The 12,558-nt window shown below is 36.6% G+C and overlaps 1 protein-coding gene and 1 pseudogene across 3 annotated transcripts; one reads left to right on the top strand and one right to left on the bottom strand.

Moving 5' to 3' along the window:
- The first annotated feature begins 58 nt into the window (after positions 1 to 58).
- Positions 59 to 4,543, top strand: LOC141824480 (BTB/POZ domain-containing protein At1g63850-like; annotated as a pseudogene).
- Positions 4,544 to 5,772: 1,229 nt separating this feature from the next.
- Positions 5,773 to 11,917, bottom strand: LOC141825288 (uncharacterized). Of its 3 annotated transcripts, XM_074712675.1 has the most exons (4): positions 11,795 to 11,884; positions 10,691 to 10,748; positions 6,120 to 6,328; positions 5,773 to 6,041 (listed from the first exon to the last, which is right to left on the bottom strand). In XM_074712675.1, exons 3-4 carry the CDS (start codon positions 6,297 to 6,299, stop codon positions 5,949 to 5,951), a joined length of 273 nt encoding a protein of 90 aa, XP_074568776.1. In that variant the 5' UTR covers positions 6,300 to 6,328; positions 10,691 to 10,748; positions 11,795 to 11,884; the 3' UTR covers positions 5,773 to 5,948. The 3 variants fall into 3 exon arrangements, with proteins under 3 accessions (XP_074568776.1, XP_074568777.1, XP_074568778.1); XM_074712676.1 differs by lacking the exon at positions 10,691 to 10,748 and having other exon boundaries at positions 11,795 to 11,917; XM_074712677.1 differs by lacking the exons at positions 10,691 to 10,748; positions 11,795 to 11,884 and adding an exon at positions 11,062 to 11,455.
- Positions 11,918 to 12,558: the final 641 nt, after the last annotated feature.

The following is a 12,558-nucleotide window of genomic DNA, read 5'->3' as shown; positions in this document are numbered from 1 at the left end:
TGTCGCTTCCGTTGCCTTTGCCGTTACGAGTGTCAAACGTTACGATGTCAAACGTGCGATGTCACTGCGGAACGCCAACGCCTCGGGTTTCCCGGCCGCTTTCTCCCCGCCGACGGAACCCTAACGAGGATCGCCTTTGACGACCCCGCCACTGCTGATGTCATTCTTCGTCTCGAGCTCGATGACTCCCACCTTGACGACCTCGATCTCAACCCCGTCCCGCTAGACCTTCACGTCCGCTTCGCCGCTCTACGCCGCTCCCGTTACCCGCCCTCCTCTCCGAGCGATGGAATCACTCCTCCGTCAGTGGGAACGGGATTCGCCATCGCCTCAACCTTAAGGTCCTCCCCTCTGCGGGAAGCCACCGCTCCCGCAGTCCCTTCGACGCTCACGTCGCAGTCATTCGGCTTCTCCACAGCCTCGACTTCTCCGGTGAGATAGGATCCGTGTCCGATGCTCTGGATATGCTCCCTGTGGCAATGGAGCTCCTCTTCGATGATTGCGTCCGAGCTTGCGTACGATTCCTTGAGGCAGTGCCGTGGACGGAGGAGGAAGAGGAGGGGGTACTCAATTTGATGCCTTTGCTTCGACGGGAGGAGTGTGAAAACCTCCTAGCAAGAATTTCGCCCATTGTCTCAGAGGAGGCGGATGGGAATCGCACATCGGAGGAAATGCTCCATAGATTGATAGATTCTGCTATTCGCAGCCATCCAAATGTGGCTACTGTCAATGTGAAGGCCTTCGTGGCAAAGCTACTTCGTGATTACTCTTCCCGGGATTGTGTAAGGAGAGCTCTTGATCAAGCCTTCTTGACGAGCATGGAGATGATGAAGGACCACTTGGGGATGTATGCAAGCCCGGATTTTAGACTTTCATGGGGGAATGACGAAAGAGAGGCAATGCAGAGGTTGAATCTTCACTCATCCATGATGAACGCAAAGCACCTGCACTGGCTGGTTGAGAGGATGGTTGAGTTGAGGGTGGCCGACACAGCAGTGTCCGGATGGAGTGAGCAGGCTTCCTTGGCGGCAGACTTGCAGAAGACTTAGGGACGATGCATGGAAGAATATAGCTCCTGGGCTGCCATCGCTGATCGTAAGGTCCACATTCAGGCTGGCTAATGCGGTTGCTTCTGGAAATTCACTGGCTCCTCGACAGGTTTGTAGTTGGATCTTAATGCATTTAACTTCTTTGTTGTTTGAGGGATATTTCAACGAACTGGGTATAACTATAGCTTCTTACCTAATGTGGTCAAGATAGGGATGGCCAAGTTATAATAGCACTGATAATAGTTCAATTGCAAATAATTGAAATAGGAAAACCTCAATAATATGATGCAAAGTTTAACTTTAATATATAGATAAACATATGATAGGAAGCAAATCAGCTGGGATAAAGTTAATATACATTAGTTCTGTGTATATCATGTAATCTTTGAGAATATTCAATTTAGATCTTATAGAATGAACTTTGAATTTACTAGACATATTAAAAAAAAAATTGTAATCCCAGCAAACAAGCTTCAATATTATATCATAATACGACTCATATGGAATCTAAGTATCTAACATATGTGTAGCATAAAATATGAGTTTCTTGTACAAATGTTGCTAATAATAGATGAATATTGATGAGTATTAACTTTAGTTTTTAAGCATTTTTCTTTTTATTTCTTTCCTGAAAGATATTGTGCCAAAAGGGAAGCTGTTTTAGTTGCAAATAATTTAAATAGAAAAGGTTAACTAGTTGTGGGAATAGCCATCACCAGTAGTGAATCACATTGGAATATAGGAAACTGGTTGATCATATAGATATTTATATCATTAATGAAATAAAGGAAATTTGAATCTAATGGGATACATATTGAATCTAGTAGAGGTATCCAGTTAACATTGCTTCATAAGTGTCCACTTTATGTGGAGGTACTTTTCTTGGAAATTGATGCCTCACATATCATGTAACTATAATACATTTCCTCGTGCTCATGTATGGTGAATGGCTCTCCTAGAAGCAGATATTTTAGTCAAATTACTTGTTTTATGTGACACATTTAGGGAGGTGAGGAAACTTGGAATTGGATAGTTTCGAGTTCTTAATGTTTTCCTGTTTTTGGCATTTAATAAATTCAAGACATACAAAGAGAAGTTGGCGCTAAATGACAATATGCGAAATTCACAGAACTCATAAAACTGTTAAAGTTTTTGCCTTCTCACTTTGGTTACATATCATTCTTTTCTTTGAGATATCCAAGCTATTCATCTTTGGATCATCTTTTTCACTTGTTAGTCAATTTTGGACATGTTCAACCTATTATAACATGCTTTCTTCATTTTTAGCACTTATTTGAGCTAAAAATAATTGTTTCTTGATAGTATATTTTTTTGTCTTGTTTTTCCTATCGACCCACCCTATACACTCAGCTTAGCATTCTAATCTCTGATACATTTTTTTTATATTTCCTAACAGTCCAACATTTTGAAACATACCACAATGTTATACTTTTATAGTCTAAAAGGGCACACAATAATCAAACAGAACTCCAGGAGCTCTCTTTTTTAACCATCCATGCTTAACTGATATCTTTTCTGCAAAAGGTGGAATTCGCCACCCTAGCTACGACCATTTGTGAGAAGGTAAATCGAGAAGCTGTAGTTGGCCACGATGGAGAAGGGTGTTGCTTGCTTAACTGATATCTAATTTTACTAATGGGTGGAGCATCTAAGTCCAAAAATTTATGAGTTGCTTGCTAGTTGACAATATAGAATTTTTTTTTTAATATCTAGACATTGGAACTTTTCTGTCGGCTCCACTGTACTGTTCTTTGTTCAACTATGATAGCTTGCATTAACAAAGGAAGGAGAAATAACAAGAATATGAATTGTTAGACTATTATTTACACTTTTTGTTTTGATTAAATATTTTGCACATTTTTCGAGCTGACTGTAAAAAAGATGATCATGAACAGGATCTAAAATAGTGTGCAGGTTGTACTTAGACTGGTACCAATTGTTATCTTACCAGATATGGCTGTGGGCAATGATGTTATCCGTTCTGTTCATGTTCTTTTAGGGTGTAATTTCTTTTCATTTAGTGCCTTGGTATTTGCCTGTAACAAACCATATTGGTTATGTTATTCTCTCTTGAAGTGGGTCTTTTTATATTAATTATGTCTTTTGTTTTTTTGGGTATATTTTAATCTCAGAGCATGAGAGAGCAGTGGAACCATCTTATAGTAAAATTAAGGAATTTGTTGATTGCATTTTATCCAAGTAACATGCTCGAATTTACTACTACCCATTTCTTGTGCAAATTAATGACACGTTGCTCCTGACATGGTGTAATATAGCTTGCCAAATAATGGAAAAGATGGACTCGGAGCTTTACATAATTTTATGCGTTGAAGGCCCATCCATACAAGGATTGGTCATTTGTTAAGGTGAACTGAGCATATACCTGGTTCCTCTAACTCTAATTGTGAAGTATGGATTTGTAAGCAGAATCGTACATCAGGGCATCACATCCCAAATCAGTCATTCTGGTCAAAACACACGCAACAAAAAATGAACCCTAGGAGCAAGGTGTAGTTCACCATTCAGAGTTTGGTAGGGATGCCTAGTTCTGATTGCGGATTATTTATTTATCTGACATCTGGTTGAAGTGTGCTTGTATCTCGTACTGAAGCCCAAAGCTCAAGTGGTAATTTAGCAAATCAGAAACCACTTAGTACAGTTTAAATTTGCTATTCTGTTGAACAGCCACCATAAGAAAAGAGTTTTGTGTGAATTGCACATTTGAGGTAACTTACAACAGTTTAATCTACCCAATTGAATTTCTGCAGCAAATATTCCTATTTCATTTCAATTTGTTTGTCACGTCAATTTGACATCTTACTTGCATTCTGTTGATTATTCCAACAATTGTATTGATTTAGCGCATGCATATGAGTGCCATGTTGATTCAAAAAAATATAAAGCAATTCAAATAAAATCAGTGTGATGCATATTTTGTCAGTTTGATCCGGTAAGAATCTGTTGATTCAAAGCTCTTAAGGTTAGTATTTATTTTTCTCAGGTGAGGATGAATCTTGTCAGATGTTGGCTCCCGGTATTGAATGTCTGCCGGGATATTGTTTTCACAATGCCAACAGGTCAAAAATCAATCATCCAGTACCTTGAAGAGGCATTTTTAAGTATAATATCTACTCTTCCGTTGTCAGATTCTCAAGATTTGCTGCAGCAGTGCATAAGCTTTTCCACCCGAAACATTGAAGATTGCCCACACTTGATTTCAGCATTCAAGACTTGGTTTCGACGAGCAAACAGGTCGGCTACCAAGGATGATGTGTTTGTTCAGAACCAACATTCCTGGTTGGCAGAAAATAAAGACTGTAAATGATAATGCAATACAAGATTTTGTTGCTTTGCGAATGGTGGTTTGTGCCAAGTTTCTGTGCTGTATATGACCCTTCCTTAGGAAACGAGAAATGTAAATACTTCTCTTATGTAACAGACTGCTGCGTGTCTTTGGAAATAAATGAAATCAAAGTTAGAAAATGAAAATTGGTGAAAGCTAAATTAATTTTCCGTGTGATCTTAATTTTGTTTCACCAATTTTTTGTCTCCGATGTTGGTGGAAATTCAACTATTCCGTTGACGTAAAATAAGTAATAACCAGTATCTAACCCAAGAACTCATTTCGTGGTGTACTACTCTCTCTTTCTCTCAAACAATTTATGGAAATGTGCCCTTGATTTTTCCGCCTTTCTTTTCACTTCTTTGTAATCAAAATGCGGCCATAGATGTTTTCGCCAGTTCTTTTATCATTCTTTTACAAAATTTTCTCTAATCGGGTCGGTCACCCTATCTTCACAATTTTTCTTACATTATATATATATATATATATATATATATATATATATATATATATATATATATATATATTGTACTCCATGATCACCTAATATAAAATATTTTTTATTTAAATTTTTATATTTTTAAATCTAAACACTAAATCTTAAAACTTAAATTCTAAACAAAAAAATTTATTAAAAAATATTTTATATTATATTAATGTTCACAAATTGTACAATATATCATTACCTATATATATATATATATATATATATTTTAAATACTTTATTTTAATATTAACTAAATAACCCATTTCGATCTAAGAGATAGACCTACAGTGTCACATGGATTTGGAAATTAGTCTCTTAACTATATTCACTCGTGTGTAAGTTTGTTTCCATTTGAAGCATGCATTTTGCTGAGATTCACAATCTAATCGCGCCTAAACATTTTTTTTATTTTCTTTTTGCAAAATTGCATGCATTTAAACAACTAAATATTTTGGTCCAAACATTTTGCAAGATGACATAGAACAACTAACAAGTTGATTTTGCAAGGTTCTATACAAGTTCTATTCCACTTAGAATGTGTTGTAAAATTACTCTTTAGGTGTGCCCATACAATTAGTTTTTGCCTAACAAATTAATTTCATAATCGGTTTGGGATGCTGAATTTATTTATGTGGATTGAAGATGAAAAAGAACCAGGACTCAATTTAGTTTTAAAAAAAAACCAAAACAAAAAACAATGACACTTTTCCAACTTTTTCCCCGGCAAAATGCCTTCAGAAATTACTCTAATTTGACTATAGTTGTCAAATTCCTTTAGTGAATAATTATAATTCCAAAGTTCAACACTTAACATACCGAGAATTGTTCGACTCCGCAAACAAAACCATATTAACAACAGGGCACACAAGAAATATGACAACATATAACGATTAAGTGTTTGGACCAAGCATTCTAATATCATGGCCTGTAGCACGAAAGAAAATCCCAAGAAAACAATTCTGTAGCATGCAACTTGTATCCCTGTGTTTAAAGTGAAGCTATTATTGGTTCAACATCAGTTGCAGTAGAAAGTTACCCCCAACTAGGCCTACTGACTGACGGTTGTCTGAAGAGGCAAAGAGCTGTCGACTTCTTTAATTTCTTCGTTTCTCTTTGCGACTGCCCTCGACATTCCGAACATCTGAAACATGCAACAGTAGAAGCTCAGAGCACTACTAATCCAAAGTAGCAAGTTCTGCGATGTGTTTTCTCCACTGACCTTTTTAATCGTCTTCTGAAAGCAATTCTTGTGCTCATCCATCGATGCATGAATGAATTCATCGATATGATCTCTCAGATCCTCTAAAAAGCCAGCATCATCTGATTTCTTCTTTCTGCATGAAGTCATGGCTGGATCAACTGAACGTGGCTTTTCAGATGGCGATTTTTGTGTTTCCATTGCGAGATCTTAGCACAAATAGAAATTCTCTACAAAATGGTAATTTAGCCATTAGTGAAGATGATATAAATTAGACATAAAACTGATAAATTACCGTTTTGCAAAATTACACAATTTTGAAAATTATGTTGCCAGCATTTAGTAAATATGCATGATCAAACCCCAAATGGCAAGTTTTACTAACACTTATTTTTACATATCATTTTATGAATGGAACTTTAATTTATACTTGTTAATCAGATTATGGTGTATGATAAGCGTAAATGTTCTTTTTTGCAGGTCATAAAAATTAATCGTTGACAATGAGACTTGAAGTAGTAGACCGTAATTTATTGGTTCCAGAAATGCAATAAGGATAGACATTCAGGGGAGAAACATGCAGACAAAGAAAACAAATACCAGAACAAAATGAAAATACATTTGAGTTGTGTGTCATGGAATAATCTGACAAAAAGTTTGTTCAAGCTCATTTAGTACTACAGTGGCTAACTTTGAGCTTCTTATCTTACAATTTTAAACGAGCAGAACTTGAGAATTGATCATTTAAGTTGGTGGACAAATCTCTTATATTACTATCCACAAAGAAAATGGTAAACAAGCTTCTTTATAAGACAGTGAATACATTCATTTGAACAAACTCATATGTTCAACTGATCTAAGATGTAAGCTTACAAGAGCGATGGAGATATGCAAGCCACTGTACTATCATGTACTATTTCGATAGAGTATCAAAGTTGTGGATTGTAAGGTCGGGTGCAAGATTGATTGAGTTAAATTTCAAAATAAATCAAGAATAAGCTCGGTCTAAAGTGAAGCTCATTTCCTGTGTAAAAGACACTCAACAAACCTCAAGCCCAATGAATATAAATGACCTAAATTTGAGCTTGAATTGTATCAAATTTTAGCTGATGCTCAATTATTATTAGTAGAGCTAAACCTTAGCAAGTGAGGTTTGAGTAAGGTCAATCGGTGTGCAATTTGCATCCCTAATGTCGACATCAATGAAATTTATGAAAGAACTTATTGTAACTTGCAAACAATTGATGCAAAAATATTTAGTGGTTGTTAACTAACCTATCCACTTGATTATGTGGGTAAAGGAGTAGTGTCTAGTTTTTACTAGTAAATGTAGCGTTACTTGGTCAAGATGTCCTCGCCATAATTTGAGTAGCCGCTTTTGGATAGTCCCCACTTTCATCCAAAACCACATTAGTTGTCTGTTCAAGAATCTATCTATCTATCTATATATATATACAGACAACTAATGTGGTTTTGCCTCTTCTTTGCTACTTCATCTTATTTCAAATTGTATTATTCTTTTCCCATATATTTTTCAAACCAACATTGTGGTATGGGAGCTAAGATGAGGTTGCTACTGACGCAAATGGATCCTGTGAAGTTGAAGTTGTAGACATAACCAAAAATGGGAATAAGAGTATGCTGAATTTCTCTCAATATTTGGTGCCCATCTTCAATAGTCAGAATTATATACATATATATAAAGTATCAAGATGAAGACCTTTATCTCTCAAGAGGTTTGGATCTTGTAGCGATTGGATATGTCAAACGATAGAACAAAAACAGAAATGAAGGACTTTTAAAAGAAGAATGTGAAGGCCTATTACGGTATGCAGTAGAAGATTCAATTTTCCTTGGGATTGCAGATGCCACAAAAAAATTTATAGAACAAGGTAACAGCGTCAAACTTCAAACTCTATATAACAAGTCATAGAATTTATGCATGGAGGTAAGTTGGTTCTTGATTATTTGAACAGTCTGTCATTATGAATTAGATGAAAACCTAGGGAGAAACTCTTCACAGACTAAAAAATTATTGAGAAAGTTTTGATAAATTTCCTTCTAAGTGGATAATTTGGTAATGCTATTGAGTTAAAGAAACAGTCTATTCTCTAAATAATTGATGGGTTCACTGATTGCATATGACGAGAAAATAAACAGGTCCGCAGAAGATTATGGAGAAAGCCTCTTAGACAAACATTGAGTATTCAAAAGTAAACCGCAATGACAGAGGAACCTGTAGTAGAGGAACAGGCAGATATGGGAAACGTGGTGATGGAAAATTTGATGTAATCCATCACTAACAGTGAGAAGTGGAATAAAAAACCAAATCATAAAGGAAAGCAGTGTTATTTTTGCAACAAGTATGGGCATATTAAAGCTAATTGTCAGGAGAAGTCAAAGTAACATGCAACCCTTGTTGAAGAAAAAACAAGAATGAGGATCTATTTCTCACTTGTATGATCTTACATATGACTAATTTTGACTTGTGGTTTCTTGGTAGTCAAAGCGAAATGGTCGGTGACAATGGAAGGGGCTCGCAGCCATACAGTATCGGCAACGATGATGGCAGCGTCAACGACGGCTGTGTCGGCGGCGGCGTCGAGTTTTCTTGAGGAAGTTTAGGGAGGAATAAAAAGAGAAGGCTAACAGGGGAGAAGGAATCGGAATAAAAAGAGAAGGCTAACACTTTTGCAAAATGGTCCAAAGGTTTTAGAATTTTACCACAAGGCCCTTAAAATTTTTCCATGATAGGTATTAGAAGTATTCCTCACTACATTGATGAGAATGAATTAAGATGCAAGTTGGTTGGGTGATGATGCAAGTACAAATTGAAGGCAAGGGAACAAGCGCATGAAAAACCAAGTCAGGTGTCGAAAAACCAAGTGATGTGTATGATATAGATAACTTTGCATATGGTTGGATTAGCATAAGGAAGTTGGTAAAAAAGATTTGTGATTGCATTTGTTGATAGTGATTGGTGTGTGTGTGAAATCAAGTGTGGAAAATCTTATAAAGTGTGGTGCCAAGGAGCTCAAAGAAATTAAAAAAAAACACAAACAACATAATCATCTTATAAAGTAGAGTATTGTTGGTTCATCTGCTGCTTGTCAAATTGTCACGCCCCAGAGGTGTCGTTCCCGCGCCTCGGGAGGTACCTCACTTGATGACATGATAATAAAGGGACCAGTACAATAAGAGAGACTTAACATAAAAGAGCCATCCATAACTTTATTAGATAAAATAACTAAGAATGAGTTCATACAACCATTTATTAGTATAGGGACAACCACCTGTACTCATAAAGGAAAGAAAATGACATAAACCATCAACTAAAGTAAAACAAACCGAACATAATATGTCAAGGTCTCTGAGCAACTTTAAAACAAACTAGAACAGGGTAGTATTAGATTTGTGCCTACAAATCTGGAAGCTAAAGAATGCAGGTAGTTAGCCAAAGGCTAAGTGGATAATCAGAAAAGATGTGCATGAATTTAATCTTATTTAAGAAGCCAAGGAAATAGAGTAGATTAGAATTTCATAGTCACTTTAAGTTCTTGTATGGTTCTCCATTGGTACATAATATATATATGTAAATATATCTATTTATCATCCTCTTCATTTATTATTATCTGGAATCAAGTAATATTACTATTATCTATCATCACCAGTATTATCAATCCTTGTTATTTAAACAAGTTATATCATCACCATTATAATCTCAATATGGTCAAATGTTATAAACAATATCAACATTTATATAATTAATTAAAAAGTGCATAACAGGAGCCGATATCATCAGAGTGTAATAATAACTCATATATATGTAAGCTAATAGCCTCCTCAGAATATACTGTTGCATACGTTATCTAACGTACGAGCTAACAGCCCTCACCGGTGGAAGACAAGATAAACACTGACCGTGGCCTCTGCTCTACCACAATAATATGTGATTGGTCAGTGCTCTGGACCAAGGGCTACATCACGCCACCACTCCTCAGGTGTACGGTCCAGTACTCTGGTAAAACTCTGGTATAAAGCTAGACTCTTAATTAACACCTTTTAGTATTTATTATTTTCTCTTATCTCCTTTCTTGTTATATCTTTTTCATCACTTATCATCAGTGTTACATTCTCAGTAGGTATATTCATCATTTGGTCTAAACGACCAACTCGAATCAAATTACATGTTGTTCATTCAGTTAGGTATCATAATCAGGTTTATAGGTAAAGGTAAGTATCAACAGGTAAAAGCTAAGTATCAACAGAATGAAATATTAACAGTAAGAATTAAAATAGATCAAGCAATGTAATGACAGGTATCAACAGACAGAATAAGTCAGAGTGTATATTAAACTTTTGAAAACACTCTTTCCCATTTTTAATTACCCCCAGATGAATCCCATGTGTGAACAAAAAATCAAATCAATTCTTTACCCTTTTATGATTTAATTATTTTAACCCTGTTTCAGTATTTTAAATATCACTTTAATCCCTCTTTTGAAAATAGGTGTATAAGTATACATAATCAATTTTAATCTATTTATTCATGCATAAAGGTATATACGAGTCAAAGGACAGAATGTACCCACATTTGTATCTACCAAGCTCGAGTGCCAGCAGATCAACGTGCTCCACTCGAACTCGTATCTACACATAATATAACCATAACTCAAGACTCAAGATAAACATAATAACATAAAACGTATCGAATCGTAACTTATTTAACTACACGAGGCATTCACTATTTCCTATAAGGGTATGCACTATTTATCTAAATAAAACTTGATTATCATATTTTTATAATCAAATTACATCTAGATGTTTTGGTAACAAATGTTATACTAATCCGGCGCAATCGGTCAAAATCTTAAACCGAGGTTAATTCGGCAGTAGAAACATGTTAGCGCGACAAACATCAGGATGGCTATGGACAAGGAAAGGAGAAGTTAGGGATTAGTACCAAAAGAATTTGAATGAGGTCTCGTCTCGCGAAAGCCAGAAACAGGGAGGGGAATCGCTGGTCTGCTCCTTCACGCGGGCGGTCGGCGGTCGGTGGTCGACAGGCGGCGATCGCGGGCGCGGCAGGCGGCGATCGCGACCTCTGTGCGTTCGCGAGAAACCACGGGATGCGTCGCGACGGCGGCGCTCGCGGATGCAGCAGGCAGAGGGGCGTCGGCAGCAGGCAGAGCGCGTCGGTTGTGGCCAGGAACAACAACGATCGCGTTATGGCAGAGGGGTGGTGATCGCGTGGGAGGAGGCGGCGGCTGTCGCGGCACAGAAGGGCGTCGCGTGCGCAGAGAAGAAGGGGCGGCGTGCGGCGTTAGGGCAGGGATGGCTAGGGTTTCTTTTCCGCTCAATCCCTTATAACGCATCCCTCGCGATTTTTCTCCGAGGAAGGCGGAGGCCGCGTTCCTCGTCGTCGTTTTTATTTTATTATTATTTTTTTTTTTCAAGTCTTAAAACAAATAATTTGGATAGGTCATAGGAAGTATTACATAAGATCTACAACAAACTGAAGAGAGGTTATAAAGATGTTATGTGACAGGAAGGCAACCATTTTAAAACTGAGGGAACTTAAAATTGAGGGAACGGCGACTTTCAAAACTCTAGTGTTCAAAAGAAAGAAATCTGTAAGGATAGCAAGAAACAGCATCGACCGGTTTGTCAAACACAGATAGAGAGCAGAAATGCACCTGGATTGTGGAACACAGATGATGATGAGCTTGCGAATCAAGGTAAACAAAGAAGCCCGGATATGCCTAAACTTATTAGCAGCGGCGACAACTGCTTTTCTTTTCTTGAGGAACAAGGCAAAGGGCAAAGGGCAAAGGGCAAAGGGCAAAGGGCAAAGGGCAAAGGCTGTGGATGGACCATAGTATGCCCGCCGGGACCCACTTGGACCTTTATTTCTGTGTGTTTTGTGACTGGGTTAACTTTTTTTTTTTAATTTAATGGATTCATGCTAAATCTAGTTTTGGATAAATAATATAATGATACAAAGTTCTTTACTTTATAGTAAATTTATTTCATGGAATTTATCTATGTATAAACTATTATAAAAATCTTATTGGTTGGGTTCGAATTTAAGGGTTTATACAAGTTCAAACCTTCAAATATAAACTGATAATTTTAAATAGTATGTATCTAAACTGAAACCAAACCAATAAATTGAATTTTTGAATTTAGGTGATTGATTTAGTTTATCAGTTTAGGATTAGAGATGTCCAGTCCACCTCTACTTCAATAAAAGATAAAATCTATCATCTCAACTATTTTATACTCAATTTTATAATCATCTATAATTAATTATTATAGAAAAAAATTATTTTAATTTTATCTACTAAAATTCGATCCATCCACCTCAATAAAAATAGGTACATTCAATTCTAAATAAATAGTTTAAACTGTGGCAACAGTAGCGTACCCACCGAAGAGTTGTCAATTTCAGACAGCCTAA

This window comes from Curcuma longa, chromosome 3 (assembly GCF_044706935.1).
Source record: "Curcuma longa cultivar G26 ecotype Majalengka, Jawa Barat chromosome 3, ITB_CL_G26_1.1, whole genome shotgun sequence".
Taxonomy (NCBI): Eukaryota; Viridiplantae; Streptophyta; class Magnoliopsida; order Zingiberales; family Zingiberaceae; genus Curcuma; species Curcuma longa.
Note: the sequence above shows the minus strand (reverse complement) of the source record. Positions and strands in the feature narration are given on the sequence as shown.

What these genes read in the sequence shown, in the direction of transcription:
- LOC141825288 (XM_074712676.1), bottom strand. Translation starts at nt 6,299, where the DNA reads ATGGAAACACAAAAATCGCCATCTGAAAAGCCACGTTCAGTTGATCCA. An exon ending in TTCAGAAGACGATTAAAAAG is followed by an intron (nt 6,042 to 6,119) that starts GTCAGTGGAGAA and finishes TGCATGTTTCAG; the next exon opens with ATGTTCGGAATGTCGAGGGC.